The sequence below is a fragment of the Epinephelus fuscoguttatus genome, linkage group LG21 (assembly GCF_011397635.1).
Source record: "Epinephelus fuscoguttatus linkage group LG21, E.fuscoguttatus.final_Chr_v1".
NCBI lineage: Eukaryota > Metazoa > Chordata > Actinopteri > Perciformes > Serranidae > Epinephelus > Epinephelus fuscoguttatus.
Window position 1 is genome coordinate 4,937,715 of NC_064772.1, and position 23,816 is coordinate 4,961,530.

General features: G+C 41.3%; 1 protein-coding gene across 1 annotated transcript; it reads right to left on the reverse strand.

The window, feature by feature from the left end:
• Nucleotides 1-578: 578 nt before the first annotated feature.
• On the reverse strand, nucleotides 579-23,447 carry hus1 (HUS1 checkpoint clamp component). Its single transcript, XM_049565833.1, has 8 exons — nucleotides 23,249-23,447; nucleotides 15,339-15,466; nucleotides 13,706-13,882; nucleotides 11,246-11,353; nucleotides 11,016-11,090; nucleotides 8,369-8,468; nucleotides 4,974-5,108; nucleotides 579-1,010 (listed from the first exon to the last, which is right to left on the reverse strand). Exons 1-8 carry the CDS (start codon nucleotides 23,298-23,300, stop codon nucleotides 928-930), a joined length of 858 nt encoding a protein of 285 aa, XP_049421790.1. The 5' UTR covers nucleotides 23,301-23,447; the 3' UTR covers nucleotides 579-927.
• Between the last annotated feature and the right edge of the window lie 369 nt (nucleotides 23,448-23,816).

Consider the following 23,816-nt stretch of genomic DNA (forward strand, 5'->3'; position numbering starts at 1 on the left):
GGTAATTGTGAATCAGTTTCACCTGCTTGGGTGCAAATGAAAGTGACATGTTCAATGGAGAGGCAAATACCAGGACAACCAACAAAAAGGCAATAGTTTTACATGTGGTGGCCACAGACAGTTGCTCTCTCCTCATCCTTCCTGACTGATTCTTCTCTAGGTTTGTGTTCCGCTAGTGTCCTTGTCACTACTGGTAGCATATGGTGGTACCTGCAGCCCAATCAGGTTGCACAGGTAGTGCAGCTCCTCCAGGATGGTATATCCATATGGATTGAGGATATAACAGTAGACTGGCTGTTACATGAGGAGAGCTGGACAGGGCCATTGAAGGGCATCAACCCAGCAGCAGGAACAGTATCTGCTCCTTTGTGTGAGGAGGAACAGGAGGAGCACTGTCAGAGCCCTACAAAATGACCTGCAGCAGGCTATTTGTGTGCATGTTTCTGACTTAACTGTCATAAACAGACTTCATAAGGATAGCATGAGGACCGCTGTTACATCATTTTGTTCTCAACAAATTATACAATCAACATCGACACCCATGATGTGTGTAAGTGAAACCAAAAGAAATAATCAAATGAAATACCACAAAACTTTTAATACAAAACACAAACATTAACAGTTACTTAACTTTTGTTTTCTCTTTAATCTCAACAGTCAGAATCCTACTTGATAAATGTGGATTCACCAGCATGTGCGAACAACTACAGAAGTTCAGTGTCTTCCAGAGGTCCACTGTGAGGACAGAAACCTCAGTCTCATCAAAATGTAGGACAGATTCCCAGAGAGTGTGAGTTTTGTCTCTTGGGTTCCACAAGGAAGAGAATCCTTTGCAATGTGGGGGGAAAACCTGACACAGGTTCTGAGCCCATTTTTCATTTCCCCAAACTCTCAGTGAGCAGGATTAACATGCAGTCTGCAGAGTGTTTACGCCACAGCAGGAATAAAATACTGCAGTGACACGTCTTCATGCAGCAGAATCAGGTGGACGACCCTCTCATGGACGATATCTGAGGGGAGAAGATGAATGGAAATACGATTTAACCAGTGATGGAACATATTGTCATATCTTTTTTTAGGTAAATAAACAAATTGATCAGCTAGAGGTGCATTCACTTTTTAAAACTGCCACTTTTCAGTTTGCTTCTAATGTAAAACCACAATAATGACATTTGATGAGAAATAGACATTTTCATTTTCATATTATTTTTCAAAGGAAACATGACACTAATTAAAATTACAGCACAGAAGATCTATACAATCAGCACAGTTTCAAGATTGTCACCAATTCAGTAACTGACCAAATGTCTCCCCTTCTGTTCTGTAGATATGATGTTGAAAAGAAAAGAAAAGTGTTTTTGCAGAATATTATGATGTCACAGTGAAGTTGACCTTTGAAATTTGGATATGTCATCACTACATCATTATATTCTATTAGACATGTGTGTGAAATTTTGTCATAATTGGTGTATGAATTCTTGAATTATGGGAAAAACATGTTTTGTGAGGTCACAGTGACCTTTGACCTTCAACCATTAATATCTAGTCAGTTCATTCTTTAGCTCAAGTGGATGATTTTGCCAAATTTGAAAAAAATCCCTTAAGGCAAGGTTAAGGTGTCATGTTCAAGATAATTAGACAGACCAAAGGTCAAAGTGACCTTGACCTTCGACAACCAAAGTCTAATCAGTTCTTGACTCAAACTGGACGTCTGTGCCAAAATTGAAAAAAAAATTATCAAGGATTTCTTGAGATATTACATTCATGACAATTTGAAAATCAGAAACCATACTGGGTCTCATTCATGAAATGTTAGTAAATCTGTGAGTAGTTTTGCACATAAAAAACGTTACTAAAAACCTTCACCGGGTACATGAACCCCACAAGAAACTGGGATTTCATTGTAGTTACGTGTGTATGTTCATGAATGCCAGTAAGTAGTATCAATATCAATAGTAAACTGACAAAGTGCTCCCGCTTGTCAGCAATTAGCATACATCCCTGCCCATGAATACCCAGTGACCACCATATAAGGAGGTGATAATTAGTATGGATAGGTGCATCCTGTCGTCCTGCAAACATGAAGCAAACAAAGACAGAGAGAGAGAGAAAAAAGCTGTTCTGACATGGAGATTGAAAAGTTATTTTAGGTGAAGTGAATCATCGGTGAGACCTCTCTGTCAGGGGAGAAAGCAACATGCCTCCACTGAAGCAGTTAAAGTGCAACCTGCAGGTTAATTTTTTTTAAAAAATATAGACATAACCTTAAATGAAAATTACCATATGAGAAGTTAATTCAGAATTTTATTATGGTTTACATGACATAAGGGCACAAATTCAGAGGAAAAAGTGGCTCTTTTTAGCTCCTCTTCTAAAAACGCTTTTTTTTCCAACATCACCTGATACTACGTCACGAGAGGGACTCTGCGTCCTTGACCCTGCCTCTGTCGAATGCGCAGTAGTAGGTGGTACTGAGTCTGAGCAGTAGTAAACTTGTGAGTTAGTAATATTTCGGCTGTTAACAGTGCATTTCTCCGTTTGTGATTATGCTGAATTACTGTGTTTGTGCAGGTTGCACAAACTTGAGTCTGTCAGGACATCGAGTCCACCATTTTCCAGACAGAAAAAGGAGTGGAGTTAGTTTTCGTGCCTGGGTGCATTTTGTGCAGGTGAAGAGGCGTGATTTCACACCTTCATCTGTGCCCAAAAATGTGGTTGTGTGCAGCGCTCATTTTGGACAGGAGGATTATGTTCCTGGTGGAGCCCGGGGTTATGTGCGGGCGGGCGGTCTCCACGGAGAGGGAGGCCTCTGAGTTTGAGACGGGAGCGGGCGGCGTGAGGGTTGATGGGCAGTGTGAGGCATGTTATGTCTGGTCTGGGGGTCAGATTCTCCACCAGAGCCCAGAAGGCATCCACCTCCCTGCAGCACATACTCTACACAGCTGAGGACATGGGCTGGCAGTTCCCACACAAGCACCTATCATACAAAAAATTATCAGGAAATCTTCGTATCTCTCTCTCTCTCCCTCTCTTCCCTGCAGACGTCAATACACCGTAATGCAGAGTTATAACACGCATAGCAAGATACGACTGATGCAAGCTGATATTTGCGCATTAGTTTCTGTTATGGGTAAGTAGCATTAGTTATCTAATACTGGCAGAACTATTGGTAGCTTTGTTATAACCTAATACCTGATGGCAAACTTAATGTTGTGATGTGAACACAGCGTTAGACATTGTTAGCTGTCATTAGCTAACGCTGGTCGCTCACCAAGACACCTGCCCAGTTCTCCACTGGTTCTCCTCACACCACAGCTCTATTTCTCTCCTGTGGCCGTTATTTCTCCTAACCCTGATCTGTTCCTGGTCTCTCGGACGCCTAACAGGCTCATAATTATAAGCCTGTGGGCCGTCATATGCATATGAACGTACATTTTCAACCTCATCAGTCTCAAAACTAGTACTGGGATCCATGTTTATTAATGTTACACTCAGTCGAACTTGGCCAGACTCCCTTGCGCTACGTCACTTCCGGTTAGTGGGTTTTTAGATGCGGAAGCAAAATTTTCTCACAAAAACGACCCCAAAAGTCACTGTAGTGTGTATATGTTTTTGGTTTTTGTTTTAATCGAGTTTCTGCATCACTTCCCTACACATTTATTCACCATGGTCTCCAACCTGCAAGTTGGGCTTTAACAGCAAACTTAGAAGGTACGGTGATGGCATGTGCACAGATAGACCCCCAGGTGGTGCTCAAGCACCTGCCCTCTTGCCCTCTGTTTTCTCTAATTCTTTTTAATGATTTCCTATTTTAGTTTTTAAATTTGGCCCATGGCATCACTTCTTAATTATAAGTGTGTTGTTTGCCCTACAACTGCATTTGAGTCAAGCCCCTGCTCCTTCCTCTTCAGCTTCCCTTGTGGCGGCAGCACACAAATCAAGCACCCTGCAGCATCATGTCTCCCTCATCTGCCATCATGGACAGCCCGGTAACAATAGTGTCTGCCCTAAGCCTTGGCATTCTTTCTCTCTTTTGTGAAATTAAGCCACTATTAAAACATCTTCATACAGCCAGTCTAATTTAGGCAATAACCCACAGTTAAGTTTAACAACAAGATAGTCTGGTGTAAAATCATACCATCTCCCTCCAACTCTCTAGCAGATTCGGGTTCACAAGCTGCCCAGTGTGAGCGGAGACAGATGTCAAATTGCTTTCCCACGTCCACAAGTCTTTTTAAACCAAAACTCAATGAAATAATGTTTACGTCAACCATGTCACATCCTGATAATTAATTTAAACAAAAATGACATGCAGTCTGGGGCTGTGGTGCATAGAGAGGGCAGAGGAGGAGAGGAGGAGCGCATTGGTTTGTTATTTCTTTTATTCAGAGAATAGCATTTTCCAGTTTGGTATTAAGTCGATTTAAATAACTCATTCACGTTTTTAAGAACCCTAATCTGAAGCTTAAATCAGCTAATTGCCAACTACTTCAATTAAACGTATTAAATTACTAATCTTTTTTCATGTTTAACTTGCGTGTTTCAAAGGTGTCTACAATTTGAATTTGTACTGTGCTCTTATGGTCACAATATGCAATTTCTAATAATGACAATATCTATGTGCAATATCTTATTAAGATAAGCACTACGAGCAGTCAGAAGCAGGTATAGATTTTGTTAGTACCTACAAAAAGATCATAGTGACTCACATATTGATGAACGCTGAAGATACATCAACTGTTTACACACAAATTCGATCTGCTCACATTTCATGAATGAGACCCAAGGGCTCTGGGCATGGCTGCTCCCAGCGAAAATGCTCATAAAATGATACTGGATTTAAAAAAAAAAAAAAATAATAATAACATCATGTGCACACAAATGTTCTCCACTGTAACGGCAGTCACTGAGAAGCATGACAAGATAAAGATGTTCGACTGCATTTCACTCTTTTCGGCTATGGGTTGACTTACTGCACATGGCCTTGCTGGGGTTGACCTGCTGTCCCATGAGGAACTGCTGCAGCTTCCTGATGTCCACTCTGGCCTGGGCCATGGCCTCTGGGTCCCTGCTCTGAGACGGACCACCGTCTTGGGAGGCGTCATCACCTGGAGGGATGAAGGGAGATGAGTGGGAGACAAAACGAGACAGGGAGGAGGAAGAGACATGGTGAAGGGGCTGGGGCCTGAACCAAAATCTGACCCAAAGTGAGCTCCTCTATCAGCTATTTTTATGTTTAACCTGCTGATCTTGCAACAAAGGGGAGGGGATTATATCATCATCACACAAAGCTGTGTTCAGACCAACAACAGCCAAAAGGTATAACTGCAGCTGGAGCCGCTACACAACCCACCCTCTGGCTATACGACTAACCCACTATTTTATTTTATTTTTTTAAATTCCATAATATTTTACCCCATTTCCAAAACAAGTTTAAAATGGTTAGGCCAATATAGCAATACAGCCATACATTATTAAACTTGCACTTCCCAGGCATTTGCAGATAAGCAAATTGCTAGCGCTTGCTAACTTCACTTGCTCATTAGACAATGCTACCACCAACTAGTTGCATATGCCAATAAACCAGACCAACTTGCACGGTAAATTTGCAAAACAATCATAAATATAGCCGCAAGTGTCAATGCCTGGGTTCAAGCCAGCATGGAAATGTAAATCTTTAGAGCTAAGTAGATTAAAAAACTTTGACAGTTCAGGATACCTGCATTAAAGATTACCAACAGTCTGACAATCAGACAGATGCTCATTCATTAATGTCCAAATCTTTATTGGTCCACACTCTTCTTTGGCAGCACTGTCGCTACCTACTGGTCAACTGCAGAAACATTTTAGGGACAATCTTTAATGGTTTAATTAAAAAAGTCCACCAAGTTTGGTGATGTTTGAAAAAACCCTCATTGATTTATAGCCAAATTTTGTGAAAGGCCATTACACTTATTTTAAACTTGTGGCGCCCCCTATTGACCAATTTCAGAATAATGCACATGTTTCATTATTATTTAACATACCCTGCAAGTTTTGTCATGATTAGACAATCAATTTCTGATTTTTAGTTTGATATGTGTCAATTGGTCAATTTGAATGAAACTTTCAGGATATGCGCCTTGAACCTCTTAAGACATTGCTTGCAAGGTTTGTGATGATTGGTCCAAACGTTGGGGAGTCATTTGCTGAGCCATGCCCCCTTTAAAGTTCATTGGTGAATATCTTCAAAAAGCAATGAGATATCAATAACAGTTAAAGCGTTGGTTATAAAATTCTGAAAATAATCGCAAATCATTGTGCTAATTTGAAGTATATTGTCAAATATTTTGGTGACATTATTAGTTGATTTGAATCAAACTTTCCTGGTATGATACATTTGTCAACATTTCCTACAAGTTTTGTGACAATTGACTCAACGGTTAAGGAGTAAAAGCCATGTATGTGCTGAGCCACGCCCCCTCTAAAGTTCATTGGTCAATAACATCAAAATGCAATGACATATCAAAAAGTCTTTGATAACTGCGGCTGTGGCTCAGTGGTAGAGCGTCCACCGATCGAAAGATCAGCAGTTCGATCCCCGGCTCCTCCAGTCTGCATGTCAAAGTATCCTTGAGCCCAGTGGCTGTTCCATCGGTGTGTGAGTGTGTTAAAACTGAGTAGCAGGTGGCACCTTGTATGGTGCCTTGGCCACCAGTATGAATGTGTGTGTAAATGGGTGAATGTGACTCAAAGTGTAAAAAGCGCTCTGAGTAGTCGGTTGGCTAGAAAGCCACTATAAAAATGCAGGTCCATTTTAACTTTTACAAACCTTCATTCCATGCTGATTCATAGAATGGTTGGTACAAATTGGACCTACGCCTTAGGAGGAGATATCAAAAGGTGTTTTTCACAAAATTCAATATGGTGGACAATACGTATACTGGGCGGATCTTTTGTATTTTGTAAGCTTCCATAGAACTCCTTCACCAGACCATTATTTTCAAGTTTCATGTCAATCTGAGGGTGGTGTGAGGGTGGTGGCTTTTCAAAACCAAATTTTCCTTGACCTTAATTATTTTATTACATTATAATTTAACATTAGCTCTCCATCTGTAGTAATTGTCACCAGCATCATTTAGAGATTTACCACACTGACAGTGAATATTATGTGACTCAAATCTCAGTGTGAAAGTCTTGTTTAACCTGCTACACAGCAGCTTTCCTGTTTCTCTCCTAATGTGACGGCACGTTTCTTTCTCCCAAAAGAGTATGCAGTCACGGTGATGACACGATGCTGGTCTGGTTTATGAGTATCATGAGACACTAGTGACATTTCAACTGTCTCACAGCGAAACACTAGTGTTCCAGCTGAAACTGGAGTTCACCATTTTTCTTGCTGTGTTTTGCTTTTTTTTTGTGCCGCCTTGTGCTGCCCTCTCTTGCTCACCATGCAGAGAGTGGTTAAACACACCTGTGGTTGATCACTCATCAAGGACATGGTAGTTAAAAACCTGAAGAAGTGAATAGTCAGAGCCAGTGTGGCAGCTAAGGTGCTTTGTGTTGGATTGCAGATTGAAAACACTCAGCTGCAGTGCACCAGAGTCTGTGAACTTAACTCTCCTCTGCAGGGACGGTGGTGAACTTTTGTTCAACTGTGATCTTATTCAATCAGTTAATCAGTAAACAGTAATTTCGTATCTTTCTCTCTCTCTTTTTTTTTTAAACAAAGTGTTTTTTGTGAACTCTTTGGAGGATTATTACGTGCACTTTTCTCTGTTTTTGTAAATAAATCATAACTTTTGTTTGTGCACCACATTTCTGCTTACATTTTCCCCTTTTTTTCAGTGTTACTTCCCTCATCCCCTGAGCCTGATCGGGGAATGCAACAACCAAATTTTAAATTAGTAATACAAGGAACATATTTTGCATTATGTTAGACGAGTTTTGGGATTTTAATGAACATATTTTAAGCAATAGCCAAAAGTGTATATTCAAAACTTTTCCAAAACATTTTGTTAATTGCAAACCATTTCCAGGCCTGGAAAACAGTTTCTCTAATTTCACCATGGGGACTCTGTATAATTAATCCTGAGGGGAACATGCACATCAAAGCTACATTTTTATCACATCCATCCAACAGAAAATGCACCATGACATTTCACTTAAAACTGGGATGTTAACTTTATGGTGGTGCTAAAGGAAAAGTCAGAGGATCACCAAAGTCTGTGGGATTCTTCCTCTGGGGAACATACAGTAAATGTCTGCAGTAAATTTGCTCTCATTCTCAAACTGGACCTAAGGGTTGGACTGACAGACTGACATTGCCACATGGCAAAAACTAACAAACAAAGAGAAAAAGACACAGGTGACAGTAACATTGTTTTACCCCATGGAGGGTTTCCAAGGTCTTTGAAGTGAGTGGTGACAGAGACCAGATCAGTCTCGATCTTCAGGTTCATCTCTCCATTCAGGTTGGCCTCCATTACCTGATAGATGCACACAAACTTTAATTAACATTCAACCAACTGAAACTTTTTAATTAGGTTACACTCAGCATGTCAGTTATGAGAACATTTTAATCAATGTTTTGACAAACTCAAAAGATGATTCCAATTCAATAAATTGGTGTATTACAGTTTTATCCATCATTTCTGTAATAACAACATTATTCTCACCAAGTTAATATTAGAGTGAGCTGCTAAAACACAGCGGGAAAAAAGCAGCTCTTCTAAAGAAAAAAAAACTTTAAAGACTCACTTCAAAATAAACTGACGTTAGTCCAGTTGGGATTTAAAGAATTACTTCAACCCATAAATGATTATTTGTAAATCAACAACTTACCCCGTGTTAAATTGAATTTGTGAAGAAAACTTTGTTTTTCTTGCATGCCTCCACGGTGAACGATAAATCCAGCAACAGAGAAAATTCTTGATGAATTGAAGTCACAAGGCTCTGCTTTAAACAGCATGTGTTCACAAACTCTCACACAACTCATGCAGTATAATCCAAGTCTCATTTATCCAGCTCAATGCTCAGTGTTTCCCAAACAGACAAACATTTCTGACAGGAAAGTGAACAGAAAGTGAAACTTATCTTTGCTCTCGTCAAAAGCCAGACTCCATTGATAAAAATAACAATTTTACATTGCTGAACACATGAGCTGCTGGTCTACTGCTGCCTCAATCAAACATTGTGTGACTTTGGCATTTTAAAGAGTTAGTTTGAAGTTTGAAGTCTGGCTTTGAAGAGAGCATAGATAATTTCACTTTCAGTTCAGTTACCCATTGAAAAGGTCTGTCTGTTTGTGAAGTACTGAGCATGACTGGATGAATGAGACTTGGATTATACTGTTCAAGTTGTGTGAGAGTTTGTGAACAGATGTTCTGATACAGTTTTGCTGTGGTTAAATACAGTCGCCTATGACTCCGAGGGCTCTAGTTTCGCAGACCGGGCGAGGCGGGGGCGCAGCGCACCTGCGCTTTGCCAACTGGGTGTGGCCAGGCGGATTTTGCAAGTTTGGCACACCGTGCGCCCTGGCACAGCTACTCCTCTTTCCCACCTCCGTCCCTCCTACCGGCGCAAGACGGAAAGAGGGAGGAGAGAAGGCGTGGAGTGGGTTTTACACACATCACACCAGTCAAATGAGCCCCTCTCCTCGCCCTTAAATGCGCCGCGCGAAGGTGTAATGAGAGTTTACTCAATTCGCCATGGCAGAAGAGAGCAGCAGCGTCAGACGGCCAAACTTCTCCCAGGAGGAAACTGATGTTTTGGTCTGGGAGGTCCAAGCTCGCAGTGTCCGAATATATGCAACTGCGAGCAGACCTCCACGGACTGATGATGCAAAGGTAGCCTGGGGAGGAGGTCACCACAATTGTAAATCAATGTTGCGTTTCTCTCGTGCGCGCGCGCTCTCTCTTTCTCTCTCACAGTCTACTTCTTTTTTTTTGACTTTTCTAAGATGACAGATGCTGAATATATACTCCCTATCTGATGCTGTGGCTGTTTGTGGTTGGCTGAGAGGGGTGTGAACTCATTAGTTTGCAGCTGTGTTAATCAAATCAGGTTGGGTTTCCATTACGCATGCCAAACGTGCCAAACGGTGCCAATCCCCTTTGATCTGACATCAGATGTGCCAAGACAGTCGATATAGAGATACATTTATGTGCTGATTGCAGATAGTTGCATTGAATAGTGGTTTTGTGGCTATTTATTGCATCGTTAATGTGCCTGACATTCTGGAAACCTGCCTGTGAGGTTTTGGTGACGTGTGCACACTATCCGCCGGTCAGCCAAACTTTGGCTTACACCGGCTGCGCTCCCCCTGCGCTGACAGTAGACCTGGTTTCAGATGGCAAGCTTTTAGCGCACCTTCGGCGAAGCCTTTTGGCACGAAACTGTCACTGCGCCAAGCTGGATCTGTCGACACCTCCCCCTGCTGCGCTGCCACACCCATTTCAGCGCACCTCGGTCTGCCAAAACTACCGGGTTGTGCTGCTCGAAACTAGCTCTGCGCGGGGTTCGCCACCCTGCGCCACCTGCGCTGGGCCAGGAAACTAGAGCCCCAAGTCATCAAGAATTCTCTTTGTTTTTCGATTCCACGGTCACCATGAAGGCACGCGAGAAAAAAAAGTTTCCTTCATGAATTCAAGATAACATGGGGTGAGTAGTTGATATACATATGTCAGTGGGGTAAAATCACTGACCAGCAGAAGGAATATTAAAAACAGCCCACCTCCACAGAAAAAAAACCTGTCTGAATGGGGCTTTAAATAAGATGCAGGTAATCTTATAAAAAAAAAAACCAAAGAATAAAGTAATCTCCATTCACTTGGTCTCGTGACAAGTTGTGGTGCTTTCCATTTCCAAACCATGACGTGATTTTAGGTTTAATTAAGGCCTCTAAACTCCATATTTAAGAAAATGTTAATACTTTTCCTTGTTTTAAATTTGCATGGATCAGTTTTTTCAGGTTTGAGAACACCCTAAATTGCCAAACCTTAACCTGAGTGAAGTTTGAAGTAATATGATGCTACCAGGAAGTTGGAGAGGTTCTTCATTCTGTCCACAACGTTCTTAATTGTCTTCAGAGGAGGCAGGTAGATACTGACCTGCAAGAACATACATAACATCATAGAACATGTCGAAGATGCCGTCACGTGACTTGTAATGAAAGACTAATTTAAGAGGAACTGTCCTATAAAAACCGATAATGTCTCTAGTGTTTGGTTAGATGTGTGCTGCTCTGTATAGAAATGCTACTTACATCGAAGTCTGGCATGCTTGGTTCTTTGAACTCGTGCCAGAGTCTCCGGGGGATGATGTCAACCGGGACATCATGAGTGACGACTCGACTGATGCTGGACAGGGTGGGCTGGACAGGATATCACTCGGTTAGTCATGACAAAGCTCCTCTGGAGCCTCACTCTTCACTACATATATTGTTTCAGCATCAACACTGTGATGTGTGCATGCAGAATGTGTAATGTCAAGTCATGCAAATTACCTCAAACATGTCATGCTACAACTCCTCGAGCAAGGCTCTCACTTGCCAAGGCTAATGTTACTGGCCAGTCTTCCCCTTTAAGACTGGTTATGCATGTACAGTGGTGGAAAAAAGTTTTCGGACACCCTTAAAATTTTACACAATCTCAAATATTATCATGAAATATTTGTGGAAAAATCTTTTTTGTGTTTCAAAAGGTGTGGCTGCATTAGACAGATACAAACAAATACAAATTATATTTTTTTGTTTATTGCTTACAAGAAAAACCAACAAAACTAAATTCTTGACAGTTTCAATATGTCAGTTCTCAACATTGTCGGTATCAAAGTCAACAAATAACAGAGAATGTGTTCAAAACTGAACAAAAAATAAATAAACCATCACATCATCAAATTAATATTCAGTAGTCCTGCCATTGGCACGTAGTAGAGCTCTAATCCTGGCTGGCATGTTCCCCACGAGCCTTTCACACTGTTGAGGGATAATCTTGTCCCATTCTTTTTGAATTACTGCTTTTAATTCTTCTAAATTCTTTGGTTTGTGCTTTGAAACAGACCTTTTGATAATCCACCACAGATTTTCAATGGGGCTCATGTCCGGGGATTGAGCTGGCCACTCTAAGACCTGGATACTGTGCTCCTGCAGCCAAGTTCTACTGGCCTTGGATGTGTGGCAAGGGGCATTATCTTGTTGAAACATCCAGTTTTTACCTCGACGGAACAGTGCACGCGCAGAAGGGAGCATGTGGGTTCGAGAATGGTACAATACTTGGTAGAGTTCAATGTTCCATCACAGACAGTGAGATGACCAACACCAGCAGCACTCATGCATCCCCAAACCATGATACTGCCTCCACCATGCTTGACAGTAGGTACTGTACATGCTGGAGATAATGCTTCGCCTGGCCTTCTGCGTACCCTCACATTAGTAGGAGGAAGATAAAGCTGGAAGCTGGACTCATCTGACCACAAAATCTTCTTCCAATTCCTGGCTGTCCAGTTCTCGTGTGCCTGGGCCCAACGACGCCGGGCTAACCTCTGTCTCTCATTGATCAGGGGCTTCTTGATAGCCTTGTAGGACCTTAAGCCATGATCTAAAAGTCGGCCACGTACAGTGTGGGTGGAACACTGGACACCAGTTTGGTTTGACCACTGCTGCTGAAGCTCCTGTGATGTCATTCGGCGGTTTTGCCTGCACATGCGGATCAGGATGCGGTCATTTCTTGCTGAAGAAACCCTTGGACGCCCAGATCTTGGTTTGTCTTCCAAGCTGTTGGTTCGTCTGTATTTCTGCAGAGTGTATCCAACTGCTGAAGGACTGCATCTGCACTTCCTGGCTACCTGGCGGCAGCTGTACTCTTCCTGGCTGAGAATCTTTATCTTCAGGCGTGTTTCCTGCGTTAGGTTCCTTGTTTTAGCCATTTTTGTGTCTGAAGAACTTTCAAATGTGCTGGCTTTATGTAGACACGAAGCTTGGCAACAAAAATTGTGTCTTTTAATAAAAAGAATGACCTTCATCACTGGTACCAAAATGACCCAATACTCAAAATTTCTTATGTATTTTTATGGAACCAATCAATTTTAAGTTTTTAATGGCTTTTTTTAGGATTTATTTAGTATTTTGGCTGTGACTGTACTAAAAGAAATTGCACTTGAAGACCTAAGAGTGATTCTTAATGCAATATTTCACAAATGCATGGGGTGTCCAAAAACATTTTTCCACCACTGTATGTGACGCAGTCTGGTGGCGTTTGGTATATGTGTATGTATCACAGTCTATGGTATGTATGTGTGTGGAAAAGTACTGTAACCAGACCAGAGTTATTGATTAACGAGTGAATCTGTTAACTGGTGACTTTCAGCTGAATGTGTCTATGGTTGTTCTAGTGATGACAACTGTTGAAAACAGGAAGAGAATAGTTAGCTGTCCGTGTGAGTGCCTCTCTGTTTAGTTTTTTTATTTCAGTGTCAATAATTTAATTTTAATTTTGTACAAAACATTTACAGTTAAAATTCATAATATCAAAAATTTGCCTCTTTACAATCAGTGCAGCATCTGGCGCCCTCTGTCCTTAGACGATTCTGATCAAGAACCCCCCCTCCCAAAAATTTTTTTTTTAGCAGAACACAACTTTCTTTGATTTGCCCTAGTACATTACTTAGTGTGGTGGTGTGCATACTACTGCATGATACTGCTGAGTTTTCATGTTTACAGTCTCACCAGCTCGGCGGCGATGGTAAGGCAGGGGCAGTGCTTCTTGGTCAGTTTAACTTTGACGGCCTTGGCGCACTGGACCGTCTTCAGGGCTCTGGACAGGTTCTCTGGAGTCACCTCCAGACAGATCTCATTGTCTTCTGAGGACACGCCCTCCATCTGGTACTCATCAAAAAAGTTGGCCTACAGGGAGCAAGGACACACTGACAGGATCGGCTGGAAGAGTAAAGGCTCACTTAGCCCAAATCATAAAACATGAAGATGTCAGTGAAGTTGACCTTTGACATTTTCAATATAAAATTTCATCACCTCATAATTTTATCCTATTAGACATTTGTGTGATATTTTGTCGTAAGTAGTAAATTAATTCTTGAGTTACGGCCCAAAACGTGTTGTGAAGTCACACTGACCTCTGACCTTGGATCACCAAATTCTCATCAGTTTATCCTTGACTCAGAGTGGATGTTTGTGCCAAATTTGAAGAAATTCCCTAAAGCTGTTCTTGAGATATCCTTTTCACAAGTGAGACAGATGCAGGGACACAGTGACCTTGACCTGAACATCAAGATCTAATCTCTTCATCGTTGAGTCCAAGAGGAAGTTTGTGCCAAATTTAAAGAAATTCCCTCAACACATTCTTCAGTTATCACGTTGAGGAGAATGAGACAGATAAGGCCACAGTGACCCTGACCTTTGATCACCAATTCCTAATAAATTTATCCTTGACTCCAGGTAGATGTCTTTGTCAAATTTGAGGAATTTTCCTCAAGGCCTTGTTGAGATGTCGCGTTCACAAAAATGACACATACACAAGGTCACAGTGACCTTTGACCACCAAAATCTGAGTCCAAGTGGATGTTTATGCCAAAATTGAAAAAAAAAAAAAGAGAGAGAGATATCACATTCACAAGAATGAAACCTATGCAAGGTGACACTGACCTTGACCTTTGGCCACCAAAATCTCTTCATCATTAAGTCAAAGTGGAAGTTTGCACCAACTTTGAAGAGATTTCTTCAAGGTCTTCTTGAGACATTGCATTCATGAGAATGAGAGGGACGCAAGGTCGAAGTGACCTTGACCTTTGATCACCAAATTCTGAACAATTCATCCTTGACTCCAGGTACACGTTTCTGCCAAATTTGAAGAATTTTACTCAAGGCCTTCTTGAGATATTGCATTCACAAATTGAGACGGACGCAAGGTCACAGTGACCTTTGAGCACCAAATTGAAATCAGTTCATTGTTGAGTTCAAGTGGACGTTTGAGATATCATTGCATTCATGAGAATGAGACGGACACAAGGTCAAAGTGACCTTGACCTTTGACCACCAAAATCTGATCTCTTCATCAGTGAGTCAAAGTAGAAGTTTGTGCCAAATTTGAAGAAATCCCCTCAAGTTGTTCTTGAGATACTGCGCTCACGAGAATGAAACGGAAAGACAGACGACCCGAAAACATAATGCCTCCGGCCACAGCTATTGCCGGCACAGAAGCATAAAAACACAGACAAAGTTACATTTAAAGACCTAATCAGGTGTCTCCCTCACAATTCATCTTTCTTTTTTTTCAAGCTCCTGCCTAATCCGTCTCCATCCTGTTGGCAAACATGGAGCCCAACTGGACAACTGGAACTCTTACCTGTGACAGTTCACACCACATGCTGACACCTCCGTTGGCCACTTTACCAGACAGAATGAAGAACAGGTTGTCTGGAGTCAGTCTCAAGACACACATCTTGGTCAGCTTTGAGATGGTAGTGATGACTCCTGGTAACGACGAGGAAGAGAGAAGTTATTAACCACAGCAAACATAACTTCAGCCTGTAAAAACACATTTTATTTAAATCCAGGCTGCTTTGAACCATAAACAGAGACAGTGTCTCTGATTTGTTCTGTATCGTTATTACAGACTGCGTGCAGATAAAGAATATCTACAGAAAAGTCAAATACAAATCAAATTTTAATACCAGGGGTGTAACGACACATTGATCTGAACAGTTACATAAGCCCCTTTTCCACTCCACTTCCCTCAACCCCAAACCTTCCCTGAAAAAAGTACCAGTAGGGGGGTAGGACTTTTCAGATTACCCGGAATTCTTGAGGGGCGGGGCTGTGCGCTGAAGAACGCTGATTGGTGGAACACACACTTGCAGCGTTTGGCAGCAGTTGAAGCTGGGGAGACATGTTTCTGACACCCGGACTATCAACACTGGATCCTCCTAAGGCTGTGTTCTTTCTCCTCTGCTTTTCTCTCTGTACACCAACAGCTGCACCTCCAGTCATCAGTCCGTCAAGCTCCTGAAGTTCGCGGACGACACCACCCTTATTGGACTCATCTCTGACGGGGATTAGTCCGCCTACAGGTGGGAGATTGACCAGCTGGTGACCTGGTAAAGGCTGAACAATGTGATTCCCCAGTTGACACTGTGGAGTCATTCGGCTTCCTGGGGACCACCATTACCCAGGACCTGAAGTGGGAGCTGAACATCAGCTCCCTTATAACGAAAGTACATCAGAGGATGTACTTCCCGCGGCAGCTGAAGAAGTTCAACCTGCCAAAGACAATGATGGTGCACTTCTACTCTGCCATCATTGAGTCCATCCTCACCTCCTCCATCACCATCTGGTACACTGCTGCCACTGCCAAAGACAAAAGCAGACTGCAGCGTATCATTCGCTCCGCCGAGAAGGTGACTGGCTGCAATCTGCCCTCCCTCCAGGACCTGCACACCTCCATGACTCTGAGGTGTGCAGGAAAGATTGTGGCTGATCCCTCCCACCCTGGACTCTCCCCTCTGGCAGGAGGCTGCGGTCCATCAGGACTAGTGTTGCATGGTATACTGGTACTAAAATAGTACCGTGGTACTAGAGTAATTCAAACGGTACTATACTGCATTTGGAAAATACCAGTACTTTTTAAATTGATTCAATTCATTCATTTAATTAATTTATGCACACAAACGCCTTCCTTGTTCCTATTGGAGCACATATTGCGCAAGTGGTGTGTATGACAACACCTGTATCAACATTCGCAGCTGGCGTACGTGAAAAAAGACAAGAGAAAGTCTGCCTCGCAAAGGAAGACAACACGAGACAACACCAACTTGGTGAAACATTTGAGCAACCAAACCGTGACGTCCATACCGAGGTACTTACCGAACCATGATTTTTTGGTACCGTTACACCCCTACTATTTATTGTTCCAAAGGTTTGTAGCCAAAAGGACTTTTCCTTAGGAAAAGGAAAGAGTATCGAAAAGTATCGAAATTCATATTGGTATTGGTACCGAAACAAAGATTTTGGTATTGTGACAACACTAATCAGGACCAAAACCTCACACCACAAAAACAGTTTTTTTTCAGTCAGAGATCAGTGTCTGGCCTCCTGTAGGTGTCATGGGACCAACTAGATGAAACATTGGTGAAAGGAGGTTCCCACCTGATGACCCCAAAGACATGTTAGTTATCGCCGCTCACTGGTCTGTATAGTTAAGCCTTGCCATAATAGCTTATCATAGGGCTTAGGGGGTTATTAACTGAGTGCTGATCCTTTCTCTAGAGTGTTTATTTGAATCCATCTGCAGCTGACCAGAGACCCTCAGCTACTCTGCCCCCCACCCTCCCTGTAACACACAGTCAGACATCTCTTCATCATCTTGGTCATTCACCTGTCACACTCTGCATCCTGTTGATTTTGCACATCTGTACTTTGCACAACTGTTCAATCAATCAATCAAACTTTATTTGTATAGCACTTTTCATACATTGCAGCACAAAGTGCTTCACAGAATAAAAACATACAACAAAAATATTACATACATATTGAACCACCAGTAAAAGAGTAAAAGAAATCAGTTATTATTATTATTAACTGTTATTTGCACACAACTCTATTCATGTTTACAGTGTACATATTTTTTATATTCTATTATTATTTGCATTCAGATTTTATATTTAATTGTATATAGTATTTCCTTTTAATATGTATGCTTCTAATTACTCTATATTTTTTATATATTTTATATTCTTTGTTATGCACCAATACACCAAGTAGGGCTGTAGTCAACCAAAGAAAATCTTGGTCGACTAAAGTCGCACATAATCGATTAGTCGTGGGAAAAAAAAAATCTGGGGCAGCCGCTAACCACTTCACCTCTGCCGCAACAAAGGACGCACGAGGAACGACCGACACATCACTCCACCTTCTGCAACAGTAAGAGGCTTTAGCTCTGGGCAGATAGTAGTTAGTGTGTGTTTTCTTTTTAAGTTTTGTAAGGGCTTGTTGATACGGACCGCCACGTCCGATTTTGGCTGCTTTGATCTTGTAAAAATATTGCCTGTGTTGCTGCTGTCTGTTATTCTTCTGCCCGTTTGTGTCTGCTTGTAATACATAGTGATCCCACCTCGTCAGACCGCTACTGTGTTGCCCCGCACGCGGGATCGATCAGTACTTCGGCTGTGTTGGTTCAATGTCCAGATTCACGCCGCTCACCAGCTGAGCCGAGCGCGTCTCTGCGTAACACAGACGGGTTACTGCATCTCAATACCGCCTGCGTGACCACACTTCTGAGTGCTTCCCTTTATGCAATAATTAATTAATTATTAATTAATTAATCAAATATTTTAATAATCCATAATTAATATTAATAATTATGAATTATTGCCAATGATCATATTTAGCTTCTCCTCTTCCCAACAGTCTGTGTATTTTATACAGATAACTGTGCCCAATTTCCGTTATCCGGTAATTGCCGGTAAAAATAATTCCCTCTAAACGCGAATAAATCGCACGTCAATCAAAAACTATGAACCAAAAAAGTACAATCTATCCCGAGTGAGACAAACTGCTTGATCCCCGTCTCCAGTGTACCAGCAGAGAACCTGCAGAACCGAATCAGCGAAAAAACACACTGGGCTACTAGGGTTGGGTACCGTTCATAATTGAACCAATACGGTACCGGTACCGGTACCCGTATCTGGAATTCGGTACCGGTACCAAACGGTACCTTATTTCGGTTCTTTTTAACCCTATGGGCCATAGGCCTTTTTGGGGTATTTTTACTGCCTTTACTTTTAAGTTCATATCACAGTCATAAAGGCTACATACACATGCTATACCTTGTTTTTTTTTTCAGGACAATGTGGGCTAACCAGATTTGCCATCATTTCATGTCCTTCTATGTGCCTGTATTTTATATTAATTTTTATATCAATGAAAAAAACAAATCCGTGTTACTAAATTCTTACATTTTTACATGTATCTCACCACAGCAAGTTGGAAAATGACATATTCTGCCATATATGAAGAGGGGAGACTCTCTGAAATCTGGCAATATAAGAACCATGATGCTGGGACATTCTGTCACTTCACAGCTGTCCAAAACATGTGGTTTGTACCAGGTGGACATAATTGCCAGTATTTTTTCATTATTGCAAGAAATTCCATTGACTCATTCACAAGTCAAAAATGTGTTTTATCTGAAAGAAACATGCAATATTTACATCTAAGATCATAGAAAAATAGTCAACCAAGTGCAATGATGTCCTCCAAGATAATATTTGCCACTTTGTTTGCAGTAAACAAAGTTTGTTGTTGTTTTTCAGTTTCAGCTATATATTGGGGGGACATTTTGGGCATTGGTGGGGGGGCACGTGTCCCCCTCAATGTATATGGTGACTACGGCCCTGTCAGGCATGCATAATTAGGCTACAGTTGTCTGGGTGCGCAAAGGTGAAGTGCGCTAGTCTTGTCATACAAAGTTTGATGGAGTGTCAACTGGACAATATGGAGATATTTGCATCTTGAAAGCCGGACTACAAATGTGGATAGACAGGGAGAAACACACGCAAGCCTAAGACATGCTAAGACAGTGTCAGAAATTAGCAAGGGCCACGAGCCATTTGGCCCGCAATTTATCCAAGAATGCCCCCAAAAGCCATGTTCTGGGGGCCAAAATTGCCCCCAAGTTTTCGAAACAACTGTATGTATTTATATTTTTAACAGTATTACAATCTGACATTAAAGTATAATTTTATTTTCATTAAATTAATTTGCCGTCACGTCTACAACTCATTTTCTAGGCATAATCAACGAGATTGCACTGATTACGTGAGAGTAATCTGACAGAGAAGGGGAGGCGGCTTTGCTGTACCATAAGTTTAAATTAACCATTTCTTGGGTGATCTGTGTCTACACAATGACAAATTAATGAAAAATTAAGGTAGAATGAATGTTAAATTTTAAATTAACTTACTTCCAGGATTGCATCTAAGGAATTTATAGTAATTTGGCCTTTTTAACAGTAAAAGTAACTGTAATGTGGTGAAACATTAGTACTGCTATCAGTAGATTAATGGTTAAATCATCACATTTAAACTGGTTGAATTATAGGAAATCTGAGTGATATTTTGCAACCATAACTTTATGTAACCCATTATTTATTTCATTTATAGTGGTTTCTACTGAAAAGTGAAGACACTATCTTAGTTGGTTTTGCTTTTCATGTGCTTATTGTTAAAACGTAATTACAATTTTTTGATGGCCCCCAAACATTTTGAAAATGCCCCCATTTTTTAGACAGTGGGGGCCAAAATTGCCTCCAAAATATTTTGTTAATTTCATACCCTGTGGTAAGATACGATATTCCACAATATATGAAGTGACTGATAACAAGATCCGTATAATGGATTGTAAAGAAATTCGTCAGGTTTTTATTTTGTAGACAATTGATCTAGATTTATAGCGTGATGGGATGACAGCACAATGATGTGTGTGGTATCACTGGAAAGCTCTGCTCCTGCGCTTTCATGTGATAAGCGTGGCATTTCGCTGCGTTCGCGAGTAATCCATCCAACAGTAATGTGTGTGCAAAGCTGTATGAAAGCTCTGTTATACATCATTTTATTGTAAATTTATAATTTTTTTTGCTGTGAAAACACTGGATCACCGACAAGTGCTTGGCCTTATTGGAAAGCTACAGTTCTGCTGTTTCACGTGATATGCATGGCTTCTCGCTATGACGCATGGTCACGGAGAAAACCCACAGAAAAGAACAGGTGTGAATTTGGACACACTATGCGTCGTTCAGGCCCATAGTCTAAACTTCTGTTACAACATTTGTTTGAGAACATTTAGGAACTGTGCTGCATGTTAACTTTTGTCTGCACATTTTTTATGTCGCCATTGTTGCTGAGTCTGAGGTGCGAGTCATGCGCTCTTGCTCCGCCTCCACCTCAGGTACCGAAATTTGGCACCGATTCATTTTAAGTGAATCGGTACTCGGTAGTACTGACGTGAATTGGTACCAAGTACAAAAAGTACCAAGTTTCAGTACCCAACCCTACAGGCTACACAGCCTCTCTACCTGAGCAGCTGAAGCTGCGGCTCGCACCCTTGACACACAGACACGCAGACAGTGCTTCTACACGCCAGCCAAATGTGTGCGCAACTGTGAGAAATAAATATGTGAGGTGTACGCTGCTTTTCTATCTTTTTTTTTCTTTCTTTCTTTCTGTCAGTGACATACACTGCTAACACAGGACGGGTTGTTTTTATTGACTGAATTGATTATTAAGCCATAGTGATGCGCAGATTGGCTCTGATAGTACCTGAATTAGCATGTACGCATCAGCCATCCAGCCGTTATAACATGATTGAGTTAGCAAAGCAGTCTTGTGTTGCTGTGTGTGGTATTTATTCAGCTTTGGGAAATCAAGATGTCTAGAAAGCATCAGTGGCTGCAGCTGACAGGGACAGCTAACAGCAGCAGCAAAGCTAACATCAGGACGTCATCTGTAAAAAGCCTCCTGTTGTCGGATACGACATGAAACTACTCCAGCTCAATCATGTTGTAACTAAGACATCTGCTGGAAAATGTTTTTTTTTCACGGACCATTTATTGAGTTATTACAGACACCGCTAATGGCTAACGGCTAACAGCTAACGGTTAGCCCAGCTAATCTACGTTAACCATGTTATTAATTACAAAATGTGCACACACAAATAGTAATGTTTGTTCAGTCATTGTGTTTATAGACTTTACAAACATCAGATTAGTCTAAACAGTGATATAGTGACGTGAAAAATGTCATATGCATACATACATCTATCTATCTATCTATCTATCTATATATATATATATATATATATATATATATGTATATTTATATGTATAGCTAAACTCAACAAGGTAAACAACAAGGTGATTCCCATTTACACAGTGGTCAAGAGTGCTGGACCGGAATTGTCGCACAAAAAAACGGAAGCTGGCTGCGTTCTGTTTTGCCTCCGTGTTTCCGTGAAAAATAAGGTGAATAAATCACTGAAGGATAAATCATACACATGACTTAAAATGTTTCAGCTTACAGAAACAGATAGGAGGTCTCCGTCCGCGACGCTGAGCGTGAGGGTGGGCAAGTTCAACTTTCTGTCAACAACGGGGGTGTTTTGAAAACACCCCCATTTTCACAGGTAACCTAGTCTGTCCCCCCCGCCGCAGGAAATAATGGATTAATCCTGGAAAGCTGTTGATGTAGCACTTTTCTCCTTATGAAAGTAACACAGTGCTTATTCGACTATGCGACCAAATTTCATCGGTGCGACCTCAAAATATAATTGGGAGCACTGGTGCAAGTGTAAATAATTTTTCTGGTGCGACTGTTTTGCCCCAAGTCAAATGTCTCATTCACAAGTCCACCCCTTGTGATGGCTTTCATCATCATCATCATTGTTATCATTGTCTAAGGTTTCTCTATCATTCACAGTGGTGTTCAGTGGTGTTTTTTCTAAAAATGTCTTCAACTGAAAAAAATTTTAATGATAAGGGTACTATACAAATACAATGTAATGTATACAGTGTGATGTGGACTTTTTGTTGCAATGAAAACAATCGATTACACCGTTGGTGCTCCCAAGATTTTGCGGGTGTTCCTTGTCCTTTTATTAAACACACCAAATATTCTTATGTTATTTATCTTATTTACATGAAGGCATGTAATTTCTGTCTCTACATGGTCACGATTACAATTCTCCTCTGCTCTCTGTATCGCGCACGGCGGAGTTCGGCCCCAACACACACACACACACACACACACACACACACACACACACACACACACACACACACAGGAGGGCACACTAGAGCGCGGCTCGGGCCGCATTTACCTGACCGAAAACGACCCCGACGCAGTTTGTTACCTGACATAGTTATTGTTATGGCCAGTGTGTAACACGCAGCTCACACAGCAGCGCAGCACAGTACTGAACACACAGTGGAGCCTGTGTTGCGTTCAGGCGTTGTCACGTAAATTTCAAATTCCAGCACTTGCCGCTCCTGCCGCCCCCCCACACGTCGTGACAAAGTGCCGCCCTGGGCAAACGCCCATTCGGCCCACATCAGGATCCGCTACTGTATAGGAGTAAAGGGTGGATTTACGTTGTTGTTATTTTATCGCAGAGAATCGTGAGTTTTCGTGCGGACTGTTAGTGGAAGCTAACCCTGGTTAGCAGTGTCAGTTTGTCGTTTACCGGTAGAAGAAGCTGGTGACTTACGGGTGAAATGGTTGAGACAGGCGATGTCTATGATTTTCCCTCGAAACTTCATCCTGACTTGTGATAGTAACTTCAACCATGAAATCTGAGCTGAGTTATGGAGTTCATCTGCTTTCGTTTCAGGTGATGTATGTCTGATGTAACTTAAAAAGCGCTGCTAGTTTGTTTGGTCCGTCTGTGTCTAAGGTCCGATGGAAACAGAAGCCACCGTCAACAGTTCCGGTGGATTTGAAAAGCCAGTCCAAAAATGTTAAAATACAAATACTCTGTACAAAAAGTATTATCATCAAAATATATGTAGAGTACTAAAAGTAAAATACTCATTATGCAGAATCATGTATTATATTACAATTATCGATGCTTTCATGTGTTGATCACTTTAAAGTTGCAGCTGGTTAAACATGGAGCTTATTTTCTAAGTTTGCTGGGTAGTTTCATCTAATACATCATCATTTATTAGTTGGTATATTTTGTATTAATTATCTTATTTGTAAAGCAGTTTAAGTTATTACATAAATGTGGTGCAATAAAAAAGTATAATATTTCTATGTAAGGTGTAGTGAAGAAG

Coding starts and splice junctions, on each gene's coding strand:
- hus1 (XM_049565833.1), bottom strand. CDS start 23,300: ATGAAGTTTCGAGGGAAAATCATAGACATCGCCTGTCTCAACCATTTC. Junction 8,469..11,015: donor AGAACCTCTCCAACTTCCTG/GTAGCATCATAT, acceptor TGCATCTATCAG/GTAATGGAGGCCAACCTGAA. Junction 5,109..8,368: donor CCTTGGAAACCCTCCATGGG/GTAAAACAATGT, acceptor TCATCCCTCCAG/GTGATGACGCCTCCCAAGAC.